This window comes from Macaca nemestrina, chromosome 6 (assembly GCF_043159975.1).
Source record: "Macaca nemestrina isolate mMacNem1 chromosome 6, mMacNem.hap1, whole genome shotgun sequence".
Lineage (NCBI taxonomy): Eukaryota > Metazoa > Chordata > Mammalia > Primates > Cercopithecidae > Macaca > Macaca nemestrina.
The window spans coordinates 77,429,179-77,454,116 of record NC_092130.1 but is presented as its reverse complement, the minus strand read 5'-3'; the positions used below and the strand labels follow the sequence as shown (position 1 = coordinate 77,454,116).

The window sequence follows — 24,938 nt, the reverse complement described above, 5'->3', positions numbered from 1 at the left end:
CTCCTGCCTCAGCCTCCCAAGTAGCTGGGACTCCAGGTGCCCGCCGCCACGCCTGGCTAATTTTTTGCATTTTTAGTAGAGATGGGGTTTCACTGTGTTAGCCAGGGTGGTCTCAATCTCCTGACCTCGTGATCCGCCCACCTGAGCCTCCCAAAGTGCTGGAATTACAGGCATGAGCCACCGCACCCAGCCGAGGTTAATATTGTTATGTGTGAATTGGATCCTGTCATCATGATACTAGCTGGTTATTTTACACACTGGTTGACGCAGTTTCTTCATCGTGTCATTGGTCTTTATATTTTGTGTGTTTTTGCAGTGGCTGGTACTGGTTTTTCCTTTCTATATTTAGGGCTTCCTTCACGGAGCTCTTGCAAGGCAGGTTTGGTGGTGATGAATTCCCTCAGCATTTGCTTCTCTGAAAGGATTGTATTTCCACTTTGCTTATGAAGCTTAGTTTGGACAGATATGAAATTCTGGGCTGAAAATTCTTTTTTTTAAAGAATGTTGAATATTGGTTCCCACTCTCTTCTGGCTTGTTGAATTTCTGCTGAGAGATCTGTCTGCTATTAGTCTGAAGGGCTTCCCTTTGTAAGTGACCTCGCCTTTCTCTCTGGTTGCCATTAGCATTTTTTCCTACATTTCAACGTTGGGAATCTAATGATCATGTGTCTTGGGGTGATCTTCTTGTGGAGTATCTTAGCGGGGTTCTCTGTATTTCCTAAATTTGAATGTTGGCCTGTCTTGTTAGGTTGGGGAAGTTCTCCTTAAGTGTATTTTCCAACTTGGTTCCACTCTCCTCATCTCTTTCAGGTACTCCAATCAGTTGTAGGTTCAGTCTTTTTACATAGTCCCATACTTCTCAGAGGTTTTGTTGGTTCCTTTTCATTCTTTTTCCTCTAATCTTGTCTGTCTGCCTTATTTCAGCAAGATAGTCTTCAATCTCTAATATTCTTTTTTCTGCTTGAATGACTTGGATATTGATATTGTGCATGCTTCACAAAGTTCTCGTGCTGTGTTTTTCAGCTCCATCAGATCATTTATATTCCTCTTTAAACTGGTTATGCTAGTTAGCATCTCCTGCAGCCTTTTATCAAGGTTCTTAGCTTCTTTGCATTGGGTTAGAACATGAGCCTTTACCTCAGCAAAGTTTGTTCTTGCCCACCTTCTGAAGTCTACTTCTGTTAATTCATCCATCTCATCCTCCATCCAGTACTGCACCCTTGCTGGAGAGATGTTGCAATTACTTGGAAAATAGGCACTCTGGTCTTTTGGGTTTTCAGCATTTTTTTTTTCATTGATTCTTTCTCATCTTCACGGATTTGTCTGGTTTCTGTCTTTGAGGCTGCTGACCCCTGGATGAGGTTTTTGTGGGGACTTTTGTTGTTGATGTTGTTGTTGCTGTTGTTGTTGTTTTTCCTTCCAGCAGTCAGATTCCTTTTCTGTAGGCCTGCTGTGGTTTGCTGGTGGCTCACTTCAGGCCTTAGTCATCTGTTTTGCTTCCGTGCCTGGAGATGTCACTCAAGGAAGCTGGAGAACAGCAAAGATGGGTGCCTGCTCCTTCTTCTGGGATCTCAGACCTTGAGGGTCACTGACCTGATGCCAATAGGAATGCTCCTGGATAGGGTGTCTGACAGCCCCTGTTGGGGTGGTCTCACCCAGTTGGGTGGCATGGGAAGCAGGACCCATTTAACAAAGCAATTTCGCTGTTCTTAATGGAGGGGGGTGTGCTGTGCTGAGGGAATACCCACTCGTGTGGGCTGCCTGGATTTCTCAAAGCTAGCAGGAGGAAAGACTAAGTCTGTTGGTCTATGGAGATTATGGCCACCCCTTCCACTAGGGGCCCACAGAGGTCAGAGTTCTGTCCGTGAGCCCTGGGCTGGAGTTGTTGGAGTTCCTGCAGGGAGGTCCTGCCCAGGGAGGAGGGATGTATCAGGGTCTGGCCTGAAGAGGCAATCTGGCAGTGGTCTCCCACAACCGGTGTCCTGGGCTGTGGGGATACCTCTTGGGTCCAGCCATCCAGTCTCCCTGGCTCCAGCAGGGTAAGTGCAGCCCGGAGCTATAGTGATGGCTGCTGCCCTTCCCCACAAGGAGCTTAGTGTGTTAGGTAGCTAGCAGCCACAGTGTTGGCTGCCACCCCTCCCCCAAGGAGCTCAGATGGCTTAGACCACAGACAGTCACTGCAGTGGCAATAGCTGCCCCTCCCCTCAGGAACTCAGCAGGCAGATTCTAGCTGAGTGGTTGTTGAGAATCTGCATGGCTCTGTCATTGGAACCCAAGGCCCCAGTGGTGTTGTACAGTTCCGTGGAAAAAGGATGGTTCGCCAGGCTTGGTAGCATGCTCACTCACTGCCTTCCTTGGCTGGGGATGAGGGCTCCCCGGTCCCGTGTGGCTCTGAGGTGGGCTGCCATACTACACAGCTCTTCCTTCATCTCCATGGGTCATGCCAGCTACCTAGTCAGTCCTGATGACAGAACCTGGATACCTCATTTGCCACTGCAGGATTCGGATGCTATTTTGGTTCTTTTCAATTGATGCCTCCAATTGCTGTTGCTTCTAGTCGGCCATCCTGGCCTCACTAATCCCAGCTACGTTCTTTTTGCTTAAGACTGATTTGACTATTCATTCTCTTGTGGTCCCACTCAAGTTTTAGAATTGCTTTTTCTATTTCTGTGAAAAATGCTGTTGAAATTTTGACAGGGATTGCAATGAATTTGTCAAGCACTTTGTGGTATCTGAACTTTTAAATATTCTTCCAATCCATGAACATGGGATACTTTTTCATTTGCACATTCTTCAATTTCTTTATTCAATGTTTTATAGATTTCAGTATACAGAACTTTCACCTCCAAAGTATTTTTTGCATTATTGTAAATAAGATTTCCTTGATTTCTTTTTCAGATGGTTGTTAGTGCAGAGAAACAATAATGATTTTTGTACATTGAGTTTGTATCCTGTAACTGTATTAAATTTATTAGTTCAAACAGCTTTTGGTGAGTCTTTAGGATTTTCTATATATGGGATCATGCCATCTGCAAACAAATAATTTTACTTCCTCCATTCTGATTTGGATGCCTTTTTCTTTTTCTTGAGTAATTGCTCTAGCTAAGACTTCTAATACAGTTGTTTCTTGGCATCTGCAGGAGATTGGCTTCAGGACCCCTCAAGGATAACAAAAATCTGTGGATGTTCAAGTCTCTTATATAAAATGGCACAGAACTTGCAAATACCTATGCATATCCTCCTGTATAGTTTAATTTTTAGATTACTTGTAATAACTAATACAATGTAAATCTTAAATAGGTTTTTTTGTATTTTTTATTGTATATTATTGTTTAAATATTTTTCATCTATGATTGGTTGAGTCCATGGATGCAAAACCTGCAGATATGGAGAAACAATGGTACTATATTGAATAGTAGTGGTGAGGGTGGGCACCATTGTCTTCCTCCTGATCTTACAGTAAAAGTTTTCAGATTTTCACCACTGAGTATGATGTTAGTTTTGGCTTATCATACATGACCTTTATTACGTTGAGGTACATTCTTTCTATACCTAATTTGTCGAAAGATGTTATGATGAAAAAATATTTATGTCAAATGCTCTTTCTGCATTGAGTGAGGTGATCATAAAACTTTATCCTTCAATTCTATTCATGTGGTGTATCACATTTATTAATTTGTGTATATTGAGACACGTGTATCTTTGCACATCAGGGATAACTTTCATTTGTTCATGGTGTATAATCCTTTTAATGTATTATTGGAATCAATTTGCTAGTATTTTGTTGTGAATACGTGCATCTATGTTGATCAGGAATATTGGCCCACAATTTTCTTTCCTTGTAGTTTCCTTATCCAGCTTTGGTATCAGGATAACAGTAGTTTTGCACAATGAGTATGGAAATGTTTCTTACTTTTCAATTCTTTGGAAGAGTTTGAGAAGGATTGGTGTTAATTCTTTATTAAATGTTTGGTGGAATTCCCCAATGGAGTCATCAGGTTTTGGTCTTTTCTTTGCTGGAAGGGTTTTTGATTACTGACACAATCTCTTTACTTGTTATATGGCTCTGTTCAGACTTTCTGTTTCTTCATGATTCAATCTTGGTAGTTTGTATATTCCCAGGAATTTATCAATTTCTTCTAGGTTATCCAATTTGTTGGCATATAATTGCTCACAGTTGAGTCTTATGCTCCTTTCTATTTTGCTGATATCAGTGATCATATTTATTCTTACACTTATAATTTTAAATCTTTTCTCTTTTTTCTTAGTCTCACTAAGGGCTTATCAATTTAGTTTATCTTTTCTAAACACTAACTCTTCATTTCATTGACATTTACTATTTTTCTACTCTCTATTATGCTTATCTCTGCTCTGTCATTTATCTCCTTTTTTTTCTGCTTTGTGCTTAAGTTCTTTTTCTAGTCCTTGAGGTGTAGAGTCAGGTTATTTCTTTAAAAAGAATGCTATAACCTACTCTCTTAGAACTGCTTTTGCTCTATAAGTTCTGGTTATTTTGTTTCCCTCTTGTCTCAAGATATTTTTACATTTCAGTATTGAGTTCTTTTTTGACCCATTGGTTGTTCAGGAGTTATGCTGTTGAATTTCTACATACTTGCACGTTCTTCAGTTTTCCCCATTTTGGATTTCTAGTTTCATACCACTTGAGTCAAAAAAGATACTTGACATACTTTTAATATCTTCCTAAATTCATTAACACTTGCTTTGTGGCTTAACATGACCTACCCTGGAGACCGTCCTGTATGCACTTGAAAGGAATGTGTATTCTGCTACTAATGAATAGGAATGTTCTGCATATACTGTTAGGTCCAATTGGTCTATAGTGCTGTTCAAGTCTGCTATTTCCATGTTGATTTTCTGCCTGGATGATCTATCCATTAGTGAAAGGAGGGCATTAAAGTCTCCAACTATTATTGTATTGCTATTTCTTCATTAATTCTGTTACTATTTGCTTTATATATTTAGGTGTTCCAATGTTGGGTGTATATATATATTTACAATTCTAGTATCTTCCTGATGAATTGACCCCTTTACCATTATATAATAACCTTGTCTTTTGTGAAAGCTTTGAACTTAAAATCTATTTTGTGTGATGTAAGTGTAGCCACTGTGCTCTCTTTTGAGTACCATTTGCATGGAATATCTTTTTCCATCCTGTCACTTTTAGTCTATGTGAATCCTTAATCTGAAGTCCCCTCTAGTCACCACATAGTTAGAGCTTGTTGTTCTTAATCCATTTAGTCACTCTTTTGATGGAAGAATTTAATGCATTTAAAGTAATTACTGATAGTTATGGATGTAGTACAGCTATTTTGTTCATTGTTTTCACTGTTTTGTAGGTCCTTTTCCCTCTCTTCCTCTTTCTGTCTTCCTTTGTGATATAACAATGTCTTGTGGCAGTATACTGTGACTCCTTTCTCTTTATCTTTTGTGTATCTACTACAGGTTTTTTTCTTTGTGGTTACCATGATGCTCATCTAAAATATCTTATAGTTACATAAGTCTATGTTAAGCTGAAAACAACTTAATTCTGATTACATACAAAAACTTTACACTTTTTAAATTTCTTCTCTCCCCATGTTTTGTTATTAATATCTTAATGTCATTAGATAACATGTATCCATTAACACATTACTGTAGCTAGTTTAAGAAATATTTTTGTCTTTTAACTTTGATACTAGAAGTAAAAGCAATTTACATACCACCATTACAGTATTCTGAATTTGACTATGTTCTTACCTTTACATTAAGTTTAATACTTTAATATGTTTTCATGTTGTTAACTAGCATCTTTTATTTCAACTTGAAGAATTCCCATTAGAATTTTCTGTGAGACAGGTCTAGTGTGTCAAATTCCCACACCGCTTTTTTTCTGGGCAAGTTTTTGTCTCTTCTACATTTATGAAGAACAGCCTTGTTTGGTATAGGACTTTTGGTTGAGTTTCTTTGGCTAAATATATCATTCCACTCTCCTGGTTTGCAAGGTATCTGCTGATAGTTTTATGAAGGTTCTTTTGCATGTATTAAGTTACTTTTCTGTTGCTGCTTTAAAAGTTTGAGAACTTGAAACTTTTCAAGTTCAATGTTTCAGGGGAGATTTCTTTATACTTCATCTATGTGGGGTTCCTTGGGATTCCTAGATATGGATGTTCATTTCAGTCTCCAGATTTGGGAAGTTTTCTGTCTTTATGTCTTTAATAAGCTTTCTTCCTTTTTCTCTGTCTCTGCTTCTTCTAGAATTCCCATAATGCACATTTTTGTTTACTTGATGGCGTCTCAAAGGCCCATAAGCTTTCTTCACTTTTGTTTCCTCTAACAAGGCAATTTCAAGGGCTCTTTGAGCTTGTTGATTCTTTATTTTGCTTGATCAAGTATGCTCTTCAAGTTCTTTATGGAATTTGTCAGTGCAGTTACTGTCTTTTTGAGCTCTAAAGTTTAATTTTAAATATGCTTTCTCTCTAACTTCTCAATTTCTTCATGTAAATTTCCTGATTTTGGCTGGTTGTCTGTGCCCTCTTGTAGCTCATTGGGCTTGTTTTAGATAATTGTTTTGAATTCTTTCTCAGGCAGTTTTTAGATGGCCATTTCTTTATGGTCATTTACTGGTGCTTTTTGTTGTTGTTCTTTTGGTAGCATCCTGTTTCCCTGATTATTCATGATTCTTGCAGTCTGTGTTGGCATCTGCACATTAAAAAAAGTAGGCACCTCTTCCAGTCTTCATAGACTGGCTCTGGCAGAGAAAGTCCTTCACCAGTCTGCCAGTCCAGAGGTTCATGGTGGGCAATCTAGTGGGGTCCTTATGGGTGGCTGGCCTGATACCTGGGTCCTCAGGGGCCAGCCTGCCTCTGGAGTCTACTGGGGAAGACCTGGACCCTGAGCCACAGGGACTGGCCTGGAGCCTGGAACTGTGGATGCCTACCTGAAGTACATTTTAAAGTGTACATTTCAGTAGATTTTAGTATATTCAAAGTTATGAAATCATCACTACTAAGTTTAGAACACTGTTGTCACCACAAAAAGAAACCCCATACCAATTAGTACTGTGTAGCTATGTTTCTCCTTTGTAGGAAAGATGTGCATAACTTTGCAGCAACTGTTAAGATCTAATGCTCAGTTCATCATGTTTTCCTTCCCTTGTCATGGTGACCTGTTATTCCAGAGATGGGGAACCATGGCCCCACATCCAGAAGTGGTGATGAAAATGCAGAAAAGCCCTTGATGAACAAAGGGAAATACGTGGGGGAGTCCAAGAAATGAAGCTTTGTTAAGTTACTAAGATCTTGGCAGTGGTTTGCAGACACAGAATAATCTAGCCTAACATGACTAGTAAACATAGGATAAAAGTTTAATGTTTAATGAGACACTACTTAGGAGAAGCAAAAATTAAAAAAAAAAAAATGTTTAGAGTTGGTTATTTTAAAATGACTCAATACGAATCACCTTCTTGAAATGGGGGGAAAAGAGGCTGATTTTGAGTCAGATAATCATTAAAAAGAAGTTACTTCATTTGAGCTAAGAAAAAGACAGCCACTTATATTTATCAAAAAGATGTTCTAATATGACTCTCTTCTAAACTTTGTTCTGCTGAGGAAAGCAGGATAGGTAGCACTGTTTGAAACAATTATACTTTAAAAAAAAATTTTTTTTTTCTTCCTGGAATTCTGTTTGAAGTTTATTTGGTCTGTGGTATAAGATGAGGTCCTAGATTCACACCCTACACTAAACACTTTTCCTTTCGCCTATATTAAACAAAATCTTTCTTCTTAAATGAGTAATCAGAATATCCCAGGTCTCCATTTTTGATATCACATCACTGTCTAGTATGGTTGTGAAATAAAATATGTGAGATATTCTGTAATGATCTTAAGACAGACTGTATTCATTACCAATGCTACAGGCCTAGTTTAGGTTTTTATTATTCATCATCACTGCAAAGTCCTCTCAACTAATCTCCATGCCTTGTTTTCTCCTCTTCTAACCTATTCTTTACTAGTTGCCAGATTAAACTTCCAAAAACACAGTTCTGATTATGACACTTTCCTATACAAAGTTTTTGCTCTCAGAAAAGAAATAATTTAGCCAGGCATTTGTATTATTGCTAGAGCTACTGTAACAAAGTCCCACAAACTGGATGCCTGAAATAACAGAATTTTATTGTCTCACAGTTCTGGAGGCAAAAGTCTGAGATAAGGTATTGACAGGGTTGGTCTTCTGAGGAATGAGGAAAAATGTATTCAATGCCTCTCCCCTAATTTCTGGTGGTTTTCTGGCAATCTTTGCCATTTCTTGGCTTACAGAAGCATCATATTAAACTCTGCTTTTATCTTCACATGGCATTCTCCTTGAGTCTGTGTTCAAATTTCCGCCTTTTATCAGAACACCAGTAATACTGTATTAGAACCCACCCTATTGAAATATGATCTCATCTTAACTAACTACACCTGCAACAACCTCATTTCCAAATAAGATCACATTTTGAAGTCTTGGAGGTTAAGACTTCAACACAAGTTTTGGGAGGGACACATATCAATCCTTAATAGTATTAAAAGGTCTCCATAAGGCTTCCCACTTACCTTTTCAGCTTTATCCCTCATCTTGCTTCTTTACTTTATATCCGAGGAAGTGTAGACAACAAGAAGCCCTGCCCTTTTATGAACCATTAAAATACTTTTCCATTTCTGTGTATTACTTCTCCCCTAATTCTTTTGTATCCATTTACCAAATCCTAAACATTCTTCAAAGTCAAGCTTAAATGATCCTTCTTCCATAAGGATAAACACAAATTTCATATGTAAAAACAACTTCTCTCTTTTTTGCCTCCCTAAGTACATTATCTACACCTGCCTTCTGCAACTTAGCATGCCTTAACTTGTGTTGTACATGGCTTACATAGTTTATTACTTACCAGACAGTAAGTCCTTTATAAGAATGAGGTACACATTTGACTCATCTTTTACTTCCCACAGTTCTTTTCACAGTGCTTTAGAATAAGTATTTATTGAACAATATTTATTCTATATTTATGAATAGCATAGAAATTACAGTTTAAAATCTTGACACTGGTTATTTCACGTTTTTTGATTGCAGAAAAAAATTCTTAATGGACACTTTTTTTGTTGTTGTTGAGACAGGTCTTGCCTTGTCACCCAGGCTGGAGAGCAGTGGCATGAGCACGGCTCACTGCAGCCTCGACCTCCTGGGGTCAAGTAATGCTCCTACTTCAGCCTCCTGAGTAGCTGGGACCGCAGGCATGTGCCACCACACCCAGCTAATTTTTAAACATTTTTTGAAGAGATGGGGAATCCCTGTGTTGCCCAGGCTGGTCTCAAACTCCTGGGGTCAAGTGATCATCCTGCCTTGGCTTCCCAAAGTGCTGGGATTACAGGTGTGGGTCACCATGCCTGGCTGATGGTTTTATCTTTAATATATAGTATGAAAATAAACAAATGCTTCCCAACCAATACGTAGTTTCAGACCCTAATCCTGACCCTATCTAACCAATTAGATAACTTGAAATTACCAATATCCTGTGAAAGCTCATTAAATAATCCAATATTTTTCCATACAATCTTGTTTTTAGAAGTTCTAATGAAACAGAAAGCAGCTTCATTTCATTCATTGTTACAGTTGATTCAATATTTATAAATTCCACTCAAGGTAGTTCAAACTTACTGTTTAAAAGGTAGAGAATTTCAGAAAATTTAAAACTGAGAAACGGTACCAAAACCATACAAAGGTTTGAGAGATTTGGGCTGGAATTTATTTCCTAAGAAGTAGGGGTGCTTTGCCTGTTCTCTTTTTAGAAGAAGAAGTGAATTCTATATATTACATGTTCCTTTGCCTTCATACATATGTATACTGATATTCAAATGTGGCACAATTTTAGATAATAACTATAAAATAAACCTTCAGAAATTAGTCATTAAGAATGTGTCAAGATACTTCTTCTATACAACCTTTTTTAATGAATATCATTAAGAATTTATACATTCTAAACAAGCACTTTAAATAAATTTTGGTATTTACTAACTTAAGTATTCAAGAACCTGGTTTGAAGAGTCCAACAGACTGAAAGTCTGCTTTTCAAGAGTACTATGATCGTCTATCAATGGAGAGATTTTCGTATTTCTATATTCTAATAGTTCACGATCCTTGCTTGATGTCAGTAATTCATTATCAACTATACCAATAGTTGCATCTTCTACCAGAATATTTGCTTGATATGCTCCAACCGGAATTTCAGGTAATCCAATGTAGTCATGATCTGCCACTACTGATCCTTGCAAGAGATAAAGACTTTCTGAAACAAGAAAAATCATACATTTGACTTTTAGAATTATAATTAAGCATATTTTTTAATTAAACAATTTTAAGTGAGGAATAAAATCCCAAGTAATAAAAATTAACTATCAAGATTAACTTCTAGGGAGTTCTACGGTCTACTAAATAAATATGAATGTCAAAGAAGAAAAAAAAATGACATATACATTTGACAGTTCATACATAAAAAATGCAGGAAAGGTCAAGGATTTTAAAACAGCCATTTTTCTATTCCCTCGACCTGTCTTTGGTAGATATGTATGTATGAGAAACACAGGATAGGAGTGAAAATTATGGTATAGATTAAAAATAAAATTATAAGGCTGTGCACAGTGCCTGACGCCTGTAATCTCAGCACTCCAAAGCCAAAGCCAGTGGATTGCTTAAACCCAGGAGTTCGAGATCAGCCTGGCTAACACGGCGGAAAAAAAAAAAAACTCGTCTCTACAAAAAATACAAAAAAATTAGCAAGGTGTGGTTGAGGGTGTCTGTGGTCCTAGCTACTTAGGAGGCTGAGGTGGAAGGATCACTTGAGCCTGGGAGATTGAGGTTGCAGTGAGCCATGATGGCACCACTGCACTCCAGCATGGGTGACAGACTAAGACCCTATCTCAAAAAAAAAAAAAAAAAAAAAATTATAAAACTATTTTTGATAATGTTATCTTTAATATGCTTCTGTAAAGCATTTCTGGGTGAATTAATAGGGTCATAAAATTATTTTAACAAATATAATTATTAAATCCTTGCATTTACAAGTTGACATAATTTTCTAATCTTTATAAAACCCATATTGGAAAAATAATATCAAATTGTTACAGTATGAAGTTAAAAACAACATGCCAACTCAGGCTTATGTGACAATGTGTAAGAAAGTAGGTTGCGATGGAGTAGCGTAAAAAGCTTAGCTTATTTAAATCTAATTTGACACCAAAACTCTTAGGAACTTTTAAGGTCTACCTAAGCCATACTGAAGTGCTGACAGGGAGTCTTCCTTGTCTTTTATTGTACATTGAGCAAATATATCATCACCATCAAGAAAAAAATGTTTAAAATGAATGTTAAACTGATGGCAAATCTTCTATATACAGACTAATATGTATAAAAGGATTCCTCCCTATCTGATATTTCAATCCATTACTATAAGAAACTCTTTTACCAAAGCTGATTAACTTCCTGGACCCCTGCCTTCTCTTTCTAAATGTTCCCCCAAAACATCAGAATATAGATATAGATATATTTATCTTTATTTACTTATCATTCATTCATTCATTCATAGTCTTGCTCTGTCACCGAGGCTGGAGTGCAATGACATGATCACAGCTCACTGCATCGTTGACCTTCTGGGCTCAAGTGATCCTTCTCACCTCAGCCTCCCGAGTAGCTGAGACTATAGGCACATGGCGCCATGCCTGGCTAACTGTGTTGCCTAGGTTGGTCTCCTGAAGATGTTAATGGGTTAAGGAGCCCTCAAATTTTAAGATAAAAAAAGCGAAAGGAAGATTAAATGCTTGTTTAGATTAGAGACCAATGTCTCAGAACAGATGAATTTACTAGTATATTAAGTGTCTCAGAACAGATGAATTTGCCAGTATATTTTGAAAAATCAATCCAACTCTACTCATCCTCATAACATTATTACAAATAGCTCACTGAACCTATTTCAATCCCAGAAGTTCATGCATTTAACAACTTTCAATTTACAAACTTTAATAGATCACACAAAGCTATTCTCTCTACCAAAAGATGGCATAAGTGGGCTTGGGCTCGTATGGTCATTTATTCTGCCCATAATACTGAAAGACAAAAAAAAAAAAAAAAAATCATGCGGCTGGGCAGTGGCTCATGCTTGTAATCCCAGCACTTTGGGAAGCCGATGTGGGCAGATCACTTGAGGTCAGGAGTTCGAGACCAACCTGGCTAACACGGCGAAACCCCGTCTCTACTAAAAATACAAAAACAGGCATGGTGGCATGTGCCTGTAATCCCAGTTACTTGAGAGGCTTAGGTGAATCGCTTCAACCCAGGAGGTGGAGATGGCAGTAAGGTGAGATTGCACCACTGCACTCCAGCCTAGGTGACAGAGCAAGACTCTTTCTCAACAACGACAAAACAACACATGAGATGTGTTATACCCAATAACAGCAAGAGGGAAGAAAACATGATCAATAAACTCAAAACACTTTCAGAGTATGTTGCTAGAGGTTTAACATCAAAGTTTGCAACTACCCTACTGTTAATACTAGAAAAGGCTAAGAAGTAGTTTATAAGAGAACTTTAAAAGGTTAGGTAGGGTAAAAGTGTTGCTGATGAAATTTTCTACTAAGTCATGGAGAATTCCATAGGTTCAAGGCCTGTACACTCCTGCAAAGTTATCAGTGATGGCAGATACCACAGGCATTTAAGAAATGTCTAAAGACTCTTTCAGAGGATTAACTGGGAGGTTTTCTGTCTGTAAAAGTTTTTCCATACAGATGAAGTAGGACTATTTTAGAAAAATATGTCTAGTAAACATATGTCAATAGGGAAAAAATATGCCTAGATGTAAAGCTCTTAGAAATTATCATTTTAATTTGCTGAAATGGATTCAGAGACCTTGAACTTGAGTACCTCCTAGTTACACTGGTTAGAAACAAATGGACATTACCAACCTCACTTGATTTTAAGAGGAGAGCTTTTGTATGTAAGTAAAATAAGACACACACACACACACACTTTTTCTTGTAAAAAAATTAATCTTTAAAGTAACTTATTGTAATAAAACTGTAGAGAACAAGGACTACACTCAGCAAATTCTACATAAATCACTTTATACACAATAGAAAACTACTCTGAATATGTCAAAGGCCTGCTTGTTTAGAAAAAAAATTCTCATTCATTTGCAAGGTTAAATGTGTTTCAACTCCTACTATGGTCTAAATCTAGTGGAGCTAAGAGAAATGCTCTTTAATTTCAATAAAGATAATCAGAAAAGAGACTCTTGGGGCCTTACATGTTGAACAAATAATATTTTGGATACTGGGTTATATAAAATATATTATTAAGGTTATTTTCACTTATTTCTGTACCTTTCAAAATGTGGCTACTAGAAAATTTTAAATTACATAGCTCTTGTATTATTATTAATCTATTGGACAGCACTAATCTAAAACAATCCTGAGTTAGGGATATAGAAAAGAACATGATTAAACTTTTTGCCCTCAAAACACAGAGGTGGGGAGTAAACAAACATATCACGTTAAAGGTCTTTTCCAGTCAGTTACATAACATAATACATTTCACTAAGTATTTTTTCTCATTCTATTAATTATGATTATGACATCTGTTTGATGAAAGCATCATCACAGTTTTGACAAGACTGAATGAGTAAGTCTTTAGTTTCTTTGAAATTAAAATATTTTCAAGATATTTCAGGAAGGTGTTAATCAGCAGTTTTGATACTCATTTTTATTGTAGGGTTTTTTTTTTTTTTAAGAGAGGGGGCCTCAGCCAGGCGTGGTGGCTCATGCCTATAATCCCAGCACTTTGGGAGGCCGAGGCAAGAGAATCACTTGAACCCAGGAGGCAGAGGTTGCAGTGAGCCAAGATCGCACCACTGCACTCCAGCCTGGGCAACAAGAGTTGAACTCCATCTCAAAAAAAAAAAAAAAAAAAAAAGATGGGGTCTCACTTTGTCACTCAGGCTGGAGTGCAGTGGTGGTGCAATCTTGGCTCACTGCAGCTCAATCTCCCAGGCTCAAGTGATCCTCTGCCTCAGCCCCCTAAGTAGCTAAGATTAAAGGTGCGTATCATCATGCCCAGCTAATTTTTGTATTTTTTTGTACGGACGGGGTTTTAGTATATTGCCCAGGCTGGTCTCAAACTCCTGAGCTCAGGCAATCCCACCTCGGCCTCTCAAAATGCTGGGGTTACAGGCATGAGCCACTGCGCCCAGCCTTAATGTTGTTTTAAGGAGTAAAAATAATAGATTAAAGAAATCAATTTTTAAATTTCCCTAAGGAGAAAAATAAATAAAAATTACAGCTTCAAAAAAGTCTGATTTGGATTAATTTATTTCTTCAATCAGAAAAAAAAGATAAAGGCTTCAGACTACTTTTCTTATTTTAAAGTGACTAAACTACTCCTATATATGGTCTGATAATCCTCAAACTATTAGAATGTGCTGCCATACTAGTATATCCTTTCTCAAGACAAAATAATAACTATAACTTGATACTACATCACTGTCATTATAATAACTAATACTGTCAATAGAGAACTGAATAACTGTTGGTTTAGAAATTATATAACTGGACTGGGCACAATGGCTCACACCTGTAATTCCAACACTCTGGGAGGTCTAGGTGGGAGGACTGCTTGAGCCCAGAAGTTTGAGGCCAACCTGGGCAACATAGTAAGATCCTGTCTCTATAAAAAATAAAAAAATCAGCCAGGCATGGTGATGCATACATGTATTCCAAGCTACTTGGTAGGCTGATGTGGGAAGATTGCTTAAGCCCAGGAAGTCAAGGCTACAGTGAGCTATTATTGTGCAACTGCACTCCAGCACGGGCAACCATGTAAGAACCTGTCTCAAAAAAAAAAAAAAAAAAAAAGAGAGAAAGAAAGAAAAAATGATATTAACTAAGAGGCCAAAGAAAGGCTCTCTGCATAAACTATATTAATAATAACGTCAAGATCATGGACTTGATACTATAGAGACTGTGCTTTGCTTTGTTTCATGAATGCAGATCATAATTGTAGTAGGCAGTATAATAGACCCCTAAAGATGTCAACATACTACTCCTTGGATCCTGTGAATATATAACCTTAAATGGCGAAGGAGAATTTAGGTAGCGATGGAATTAAGGTTGCTAATCAGATGACCTTAAAATAGGGTGATAATCCTGGACTTTTTGGGCAGGCCAAAGGTCAAGGGTCCTCAAATACAGAAGAGGGAGGCAGAAGAGGAGATTGGAGTAAGGTGATGTAAGAAAAACTAAATCCACTATTGTTGGCTTTGAAGATAGAGGGACCACAAGCCAAGAAATGAAGGTAACCTCTAGAAGCTGGAAAAGACAAGAAAATGGATTCTTTTCTAGAGCGTCCAGATAGGAACACAACACTGCCAATACCTTGATTTTAGCCCAGTAAGATCTATGTTGAACTTCTAACCTTCAGAATTGTAAGATAATAAACGTGTGTTGTTTTAAAGCCATTAAATCTGTAGTAATTTGTTACGGCAACAAGAAGAAACTTATACAATAATGAAAATCATTTCACAAATGGGGCTTTCAACTGTGAAGGGAAATCAGGCTAAAATCTTGGGTGAGGCAGGCCCAAATATATCACAAAAAAAATAAATTCAAAACTATGCAAAATCTGTCAGATTAATTTTCCTTTCAAAGAGGAGCATTATGATTACAAAAAGACACTACGGTATTTTAAGATTTCTTGTCCAAATAGTCTGAGAAAGCACTTGGCAATGAACTACACAAAAAAACAAACAGGCCTGCTTAAAATAGCAATGACAAATATTATATAACTAGTACTGAATGTGCTCACTCCACATTTAGTTCTAGATAAGAATGGATAAGAAGTTGGCAACAGAAGTATATCTACTTTAGACAGTCTTTAATACAGCTATGAAATTTCAAGCCTAGCAAAGAGCAGCAATGACAAATGTGGACAAATAAATTTATAGTTCTTTTGGCTATAGCATACCGAAACTTATGTCAAATAAAAATTTCAATGATTATTCAAAATCATTTTGTTTGCTTTAATTCAGCTCAAGGACTCTTTAAAATCAATTTGTGAGGTCATTTTCAAGAAAATCATGGAAAAGATTTTCAAGAAAATATGTAATATAGAGGAAAAAGATGGTAGAAATCACACCTACTTTGAATTTCTACAAATGAGAAAAATGTAAAAAAAGGATCAAGTAGTAAGAACCAGATTCTAGGATGACCGGATCAGTAGTTCCTTTGGTTAACAAAAACTAAAACAGATTCATTTATTAGTCTTAAGTTCCTTATGCATACACCAGTAGTCATATTGCAATATTACTTATCCTTATATTACTGGAAGAAACTTGTGCAAAGAATTCAAGTATGAGGCAAATATTATACTGCCTCTGTTTAGAGACTGTTCTCAAACAGAGATGAGTTCTGAAACACTGAGTTCTGAAATGTTCAGAAGAAGCACAATATTTGACTTCTTTTCTGAGAAACTCTTTTCTTAAAAACAAATTACAAAATGTTGATGGATCCTGGTTTAGCAAAATTTTAAATGTAAATTTTGTATTAAAGAAGGTTAACAAATTAGAAGTGAGCAAATCATGAATGTCAAATATTAAGGGGAAAATCATGCTAAAGAAGACAGAACAACATGTACTTGTATAACCTTTTTTTCCCTACTTAACTTGCAGAAGAGAGAGATCATTAAAGGTAGCTCAGAACTGAGAAGAGGCACAAACAATGCAAGCTTTTATCTTCTAACAAAGAGACGAAAGCACTTGTGAGTTTTCAGGATTAGAACATAGTTTAAGATAAGTTTACTGACTAAACAACTGGGTCTGTCACAAGAAGGGAAGGTACTAAGAGGTTTTAACATGAGAGTTGTACCCCAGATTAGAAGCAGAGTTGAGCTATCATTACTAAGCAGCCCACAAGGGTTTTACATCTTAAGAAAAGGCATAGGGTAAGTGTAGGTTATTTGTTGTTGTTACTTTTTTTGTTATTAATATTTGCTAAAGCCTGTCATACAACTTGTTTATATTGTTATAAATATATTTTCCATTAAATGTTACTTATATCCAAATAACATTAATGCTTCATCTGGCTAAGTTACCCATTAACTCCCTCTCAGTTATCCACTTCAGAGAAGCTCTAGGAAGCAGATGCATTAGGACAAAATAAAAGCCTTGATAAAGCAGGGAACATAATCTAAAAGCCATGGCAAAAACATCACTTAACTAGGCTATGAAAGAAAGAGTTACAGAGAACAAGGTATCTTGACTGTTCAGAACCAGTCAAATTTAGGGGCAAGTATAACTTGTTTACAGAGTGCTATCACCTCTTCTTACAGCACCTTATAGCATTCTGAGGATACCCCACTCCACACCCACACCTGGCCCCCAACCATGACCTAACTATCTACAAAGCAATATTAAAAATTAATGGCATTTTTAAAGTACCCAAATATTTATCTCACAACTGGATTCTGGACAGTATGTTTGCTTCTGGCATTAATGATCGTAGGTGCTGTTTTTCACACCAAAAAGAGGCACGAAGTGACTAACAATATTTGTGAGGCCAGGTGCAATGGCACATGCACGCAATCCCAGCACTTTGGGAGGCTGAGGCAGGCAAATCACTTGAGGCCAAGAGTTAAAAACCAGCCTGGCCAACATGGTGAAACCTCATCTCTACCAAAAATACAAAAAATTAGCTGGGTATGGTGGCATGTGCCTATAATCCCAGCTACTCGGGAGGCTGACGCATGAGAATTGCTTGAACCCAGGAAGCAGAGGTTGCAGAGAGCTGAGATTACACGACCACACTCCAGCCTGGGGGACAGAGTGAGACTCTGTCTCAAAAAAATAAAAAAAAATAATAAAAAAAAAAACATTGAGAAAGCAAAAATAGAGATGATGTTAAGCTGTTATCTTTCCTTCAGAAGAAAACAAGTTCAGTATCTCCCACATAAACTATGAAAAACATACTAGAAATAAAAAATAAAAATGCCTGGGCGCCCTGGTTCCTACCTGTAATCCAACCACTTCAGGAGGTCGAGGCGGGTGCATCACCTGAGATCAGGAGTTGAAGACCAGCCTGGCTAACATGGTGAAATACCGTTTCTACTAAAAATACAAAAAATTAGCCGGGCGTGGTGGCACGCATCTGTAATCCCGGCTACTCAGAGGCTGAGGCAGGAGAACTGCTTGAACCTGGGAAGCGGAGGGTGCAGTGAGCCGAGATCGCACCACTGCACTCCAGCTTGGGCAAAAAGAGGGAAACGCCGTCTCAAAAAAAAAAAAAAAAAAATTCTCACAGGCCTGACAGTTCCAGAAGAGACACTGTAATAAAACAGACTACCTGGGATAGCTAACAAATTTTATGAAGAAGGGAAAAGAAAACATAACAAAAGAGGGGAGAAAGGTTTCTGTTATTTTTAACTTTTCTCCTTACCCAAAGCAATAAAAATGTAGAGAAGTGACAAATATTTACCTTGTTCACTGGATTCTCTTATGTAGGGCTTAAGGTGGGACATTTTGATAGGTCTTTTCAGTCTAACCCCAGTATTGTCTCTCAGGACAGCACATCCACTTTCTGTAATATAGTCTATGACACAAGGACCAACCCATTCAGATTGAAAACGACCATCCTTCCACCAATTTTTCCTTTGTCTTAAAACTTCATGACCCACTTTTAAATGAAATGGATTTAATTGTTTGGGTTTCTTTTTAACAATGATCTTGCTTTTATTTAGTTCATCCAAATTGTTGTTCTCCATCTACAAGTGTAAAAAGAAAAAGAAGAGATGGAAGAGCTATAATATCTTGAAGGTAAATGTAGACAATGAGAATATTACAACAAAATGGTTACTTGAGATGCTACTAAAAGGTAGGCATGAATTATATTTAATTCTTAAAACAACATTTCCAAGTCAGTATTATTAACCCCTACTTTATATAGAAGGTAAACTAAGATAGGTTAAGGAATTTGCCAAAGTCAAACAACTCAAAAGCAGTTAAGACTAAAGATTTGAATCCGGCTCTACTTGATTCCAAAATCCATAGCTTTCTCATTATTGCCTCTCAGCATGTCATAGCTAGTAAACTATTTAATCAAGACAATAAAAATCTGATGGATAAAAAATTATGGCAAGTATGTATGCGTATCTGTGTACATGCACACATGTATATGCTGAAATTTAAAAAATAAATATAACTTTATAAAGTTTTAGATTATAGTTTTTCTATTGAATAGAATCACCTGGCCCAGTGAAGTTGTCTTATTCTCCATTATTTCATCAGCTTCTTTAATTGCATCTAGAATTTTGGCAAACATACTTGTATTATCACCATCCACATCATGAAGACTATCTGAAGTCTCAGGCATATAAGGATTTCGACTAAACATTTGAAAATATGGTGTATTTTTAGTAGGTTCCTATTTTAAAGAAAATAAATGTCAATTTTATAATAAAACATTTATCTGGCCAATAAATAGTCATAACTCAGAAGTACAGAATTATAAAAAGGCACGTACCAAGTGAGTTACATTGAAGGCAAATGAAACAGCTGATAGGTGATCATCCCAGTTGTTTGGGTGGTCAGCACAGTGTTTGGAGAGAAATGCTTTGATTGTGCTAGGTGTAGTTTCCATTGGACTAACAGTTCCAGAGGTGTGAGAAATTACAATCTGCTTTATGCCAAACAATCTGTACAGTTCAATATTGATCTGAAAAATATATAAAACAAAGCTGGCTTTTTAAAATTTGTGTTTTATTTTTCCACTGACTTAAAAAAAGCTTCAAAAGAATTAGAATCTTGTGTTTTATTTTTATTATTATTATTGTTATTATTTGAGATGGAGTCTCGCTCAGTTGCCCAGCCTGGAGTGCAGTGGCGCAATCTCAGCTCACTACAACCTCTGCCTCCCAGGTTCAAGCGATTCTTCTGCCTCAGCCTCCTAAGTAGCTGGGACTACAGGCACGCGCCACCAAGCCCGGCTAATTTTCATTATTTTTAGTAGAGACGGGGTTTCACCATATTGGCCAGGCTAGTCTTGAACTCCTGACCTTGTGATCCACCTGCCTTGTCCTCCCAAAGTGCTGGGATTACAGGTGTGAGCCACCATGCCTGGCTGAATCTTGCTTTTTTGTTGACCATAACATTCTATATGAAAATATGTAAAATTTCATGTATAAAATAGTGGTTACCATTTATTGAGTCTTTACTACATGCTGATCATCACACTAGACACTTTACATTATTGTCATTAAACCTTACAACAAGTTTTTGAGGTATTATTAATTTCATTTTAAAGGTAAGATGCTGAAGCTTTGAGAGATTAAGTGCCTTGCCAAATACACACATACAACAAGGAAACAGGAGAAGAGAACTTAACACTAACTTTGAGTTTAATTTTTTTCTTTTTTTGTGGGGGTAGGCAGTGGGAGACAGGGTCTTGCTCTGTTGCACAGGCTGGAGGGCAGCCTCCACCACCTGGACTCAAGCAATCCTCTCACCTCAGCTTGCCTAGCAGCTTGAACTACAGGCATGTGTCACCATGCCCAGCTAATTTTTAAATATTTTGTACAGATGGAGTTTCACCATGTTGCCCAGGCTGGTCTCAAACTCCTGGACTCAAGCAATCTACCCACCTCAGTCTTTCAAAGTTTTGAGGTTATAGGCATGAGCCACTGCATCCAGCCCTCAAGTAACTTTTTAATTCAGTAGACAGTGTCTCAAAAACAACCCACTAGGTCGTAAGTTAATGTTTAAAAAGCATGTAAAACAGTTATTGGCAATAATAAGCATTTTATAACTTTTAACTACTATTATTGGTGTTACCATATTAAGTGCAACGCTTAAAAGAAACCAAAATGAGTTTACAAAACTTGTAACAGTAAGCCTGTTAAATATAAAATAATGTTTTTTTCCTACCTCACCCTTCAGACTTTTTTTCCTTATTATTTTTAGTTGAGTAAACCTTTGGCTCATAAATTTGTCTTTTAAAAAAAGAGTATTTCAGACCAGTAGTATCAGAATAACTAAATAAGCAAAGTTAATACAAGAGCGGAAAGCAACAAAAAGAAAACTACATGTCCCAAACCCCCTTGCAGGTAGGGGTGGTCATGTGACATAATTCTAGCCAAAAAGTTGTTAGGCAAACTCAGCTGGTACTAGTTTTGTTTGCCCAATACTCTCTCCCTTCTTTCTGACTGAAATGTAGGCATTGTGGCATGTGCTCTGGCAGCCATATTGTGAATACAATAGGAGTGACTCTTAATCACTCCCAATTGGTTTAATATATATAACACATATTATTATATTGGGATAGGGAAAGACAGTCTGTTACTTGGATTGAATACACTTCCTAGCTGATATACATACTAATTCAGGATGCCTATTTTTAATTCAAAAATAATTAGAAACAAATCCCAGAGAATAGGTGTCATTTGGGTCAGCTTCAATCTGAGTCTTGATCAATGGTTTTAAATGACCCTTGAAAAAGGCTTTACCTTCTTTGTTTCAAAAGGTTGCCTAGAAATGATCCAGGGAATCCATTTGTGAAATGGTATCTTGACAAATGATATCATTTATCCTATCTTATCCTATCTTACCCTATCAGCCCCCCAACCAGCAAACCAGATATTCCATCAGTTCTTACAATTCTAGTTTTCTGTAAGACATTGTAAAAAAATTAATTTTTCTACTGAATATGTTTATTTTCTTTCCTTCAGAGGTTTACAAAAAGTTCTTCGTGCATTTTATTGAAACAATTTAGCAAATACTCTAAGAAACATCTGTATTTTTATTCAAGTATACAATAAACCTCCTACATTGTGTATTAGGTTATAATCTTTAGCAGTGTTTTCTGTTTCAGTATTTGCTGACAAGAGTTCATTCTGTACTATCATCGTTATACTTTCTGTGTAATAGTGAAGCCATTTTAATCACAGCAAAAAGAACAAGTTTTCCCAATCATATGTCCCTTTTTTGTTTAAGCAATCTCATAAAATAGGCCTGCAAATATTTATTGTTACATTTTTTTTTTTTGAGACTGGGTCTCACTCTGTCACCTAGGCTAGAGTGCATGATCTTGGCTCACTGCAACTTCAACCTCCTGGGCTCAAGCGATCTTCCCATCTCAGCCTCCCAAGTAGCTGGACTACAAGTGTGAGCCACCACCCCTGGCTAATTTTTGTATTTTTTGTAGAGATGGCATTTTGCCATGTTGCTTAGGCTAGTCTCAAACTCCTAGGCTCAAGCAATCTGCCTGGTAGGATTACAACAAGCATGAGCCACCAAGCACAGCCTATTATTACTTTTTTTTTTTTTTTTTTTTTTTTTGGAGACAGGGTCTCACTGTTACCCAAACTGGAATGCAGTGGTACAATCATAGCTCACTACAGCCTTGACCTCCTGGGCTTAAGCAATCCTTACACCTTAGCCTCCTGAGTTGCTGGGACTATGGGTGTACAACATCATGTCCAGCTAATTAATTTTTTTTTTTTTTCGTAGAGATGGAGTCTTGCTATATTGCATGGGCTGGTCTTGAACCCATAGTCTCAAGTTATCCTCTCACCTCAGCCTCCCAAAAAGCTGAGGTATGAGCCACCACACTTGGCCCTATTGTTACCTTTAGTAAAATTTTCCAAGTCGTGGTTTGGTTACCAGATGACTTTAAACACGACTGGAAAACCTGCTAGCTAATCATAATGACTTCATATTATCATTAGCAAATACCCTGAAACATTATATGCACTTAGGGTAAGGCTCTTCATTAATAAAAGTGGAAGTGAACCAATATTTCCAAGAGTATTCTCAATAATTTTGAATTTTGATGGCTAATTTCCTATCAGATCTGATAACTGCAGTCTCCCTTTATCTTCAGAGAATATGTTCCAAGGCCCCTAGTGAATGTTTGATACTGCAGATAGTACCATACCCTATCTATACTATGTTTTCCCCTATACATATACACTTATGATGGAGATTAATTTATAAATTAGGCACAGTAAGAGATTAACAACTAAAAATAAAATAGGACGACTGACAATATGCCAACATCACTACTCCTACACTTTGGGGCTATTCTTAAGTAAAATAAGGGTAACTTGGATACAAACACTACTAACCAGGACATTTGATCTGATAACCAAGATAGCTACAAGGTGAGTAATGATGGGGAGGGAGTAGAATATACAATGAGGATATGCTAGACAAAGGGATGATTCACATCCCATTTGGACAGAGCAGGACAGCATGAGATTTCATCACTATACGCAGAATGGTGAGCAATTAAAAAAAATATAAATAGTTTATTTCTGGAATTTTGTATTTAATATTTTTGGACTGTACTTGACTATAGGAACTGAAACCTCAGAAAGTAAAACTGCAGATAAATGAGGACTACTATAGTTAATATTTGTATTCATCTCATTGCTGTGTCTAACTAAGAGCTGGAAGTTACGTAGACGTGCCAGCACTATCATTTTCTTGTGGTTGATGGGTGTTTGCCTTTTAGTATTATCTGCTTTCACTGCAACACTCTAAGCTCCCTGGCCATTTTGTGAGTAGTGTGGTGAATGCTAGATGATATCCATATTTTCTTTCAACTGCTGAAAGCAAAAGTATGAGTGAGGAAACATGTGGATTCTCACTTTTCTTTCAGGATACCTTCATATAGTATGTGTGACATAGCTGTCTTGTTGATTGAGTCAGGATGCTATTATCAATCTGTATACATTATTAATAAAGCTTCATTTCTTATTTTTTGGATTTAAAAAAATATAAGTAGAAGTTCCAATAGTCTTCCCCCAGACTGGATTGCCTTACGTACTACACTGCACAGACCACTGCTATGTCAATCAAGGCAGGCAAGACTACCTTGCCTTCATTTACAAAATGACCACATAAATCTCCTATTATTATGCAGCCAAATTTAATCTTTTTCCATTGAAGTTTATACCACTGTTCCTAGGTTTAGAATGCGACCTCCATTTCTAGAGATTAAAAGTCAAATATATTTTTTTCTGTTTCTACTTTAAAAATTAAAATTCTTTAATTTACCTGAAAATTCTTTTGGTATTAGATTCTAAAATCATATTACAGAAATAATTTTAAACAATTAGCAAATTGTTACCTGTTAATTAATTACATGTTCCTCCTCTACTAGACACATTTGTGACACTAGCTTTATCATTTAAAGCACTGTTACCAAACTTTGTGCTAAGTTACCCCTTAACATCTGTTGGACACCATGAAAACTACCAGTTTAAGGCATTCAGTTTCAACATTAGATCAGGTTACAATTCATTTGATGACATCACATCTTTACAGAACTGTTTTCTTCATCGAATGCTGTGATAAAAAGCAGTTACTATGTAAAAATCAGTGTGAAACAGGAAATGAGGGTGGCAGTGTACAATATGATTCCAAGGTCTGAGAAGGTAAGCAGTGGTCAACAGGTACACATTACCCATTAGCAAGTAATTACGGTTAAGAATGAAATGAAAGGGGTGGGTGTGGTGGCTCACACCAGTAATTCCAGCACTCTGGGAAGTCAAGGCAGGTGGATCGTGTGAGTTCAGGAGTTCGAAACCAGCCTGGGCAACATGGTGAAACCTGTCTCTAAAAGAAAAAAGGTACAAAAATTAGCTGGGAGGCTAAGGTGGCAGGATCACTTGAGTCTGGAAAGCGGAGGTTGCATTGAGCCAAGACAGTGCCACAGCACTCCAGGCTGGGTGACAGAATGAGACCCTGTCTCAAAAAAAAAGAATGACACAAAAATATATTTCTTTCAATTTATGAGTATTTTAAATTCCTACTAAGTGGTTACAACATAAATACTTATTAAGTTGTTTGGATGGACCTGTGAAGAAAAGAATTA

At 37.0% G+C, this 24,938-nt stretch overlaps 1 protein-coding gene across 2 annotated transcripts in view; it reads right to left on the bottom strand.

Annotated features, from left to right (window-relative positions):
* Positions 1-155: 155 nt before the first annotated feature.
* The window catches only part of LOC105471071 (gypsy retrotransposon integrase 1), a 42,684-nt gene continuing 17,901 nt past the window's right edge, over positions 156-24,938 (bottom strand). The window contains exons 3-6 of one of the 2 annotated variants that reach the window (XM_024789499.2): positions 19,587-19,778; positions 19,311-19,487; positions 18,543-18,828; positions 156-10,318 (exon numbers count right to left, since the gene is read on the bottom strand). In XM_024789499.2, coding sequence (XP_024645267.1) covers positions 10,044-10,318; positions 18,543-18,828; positions 19,311-19,487; positions 19,587-19,778 — 930 coding nt within the window. In that variant the 3' untranslated portion in view covers positions 156-10,043. The remainder of the gene's footprint in view (positions 10,319-18,542; positions 18,829-19,310; positions 19,488-19,586; positions 19,779-24,938) is intronic. The other variant, XM_011723440.3, reaches the window with a different exon arrangement.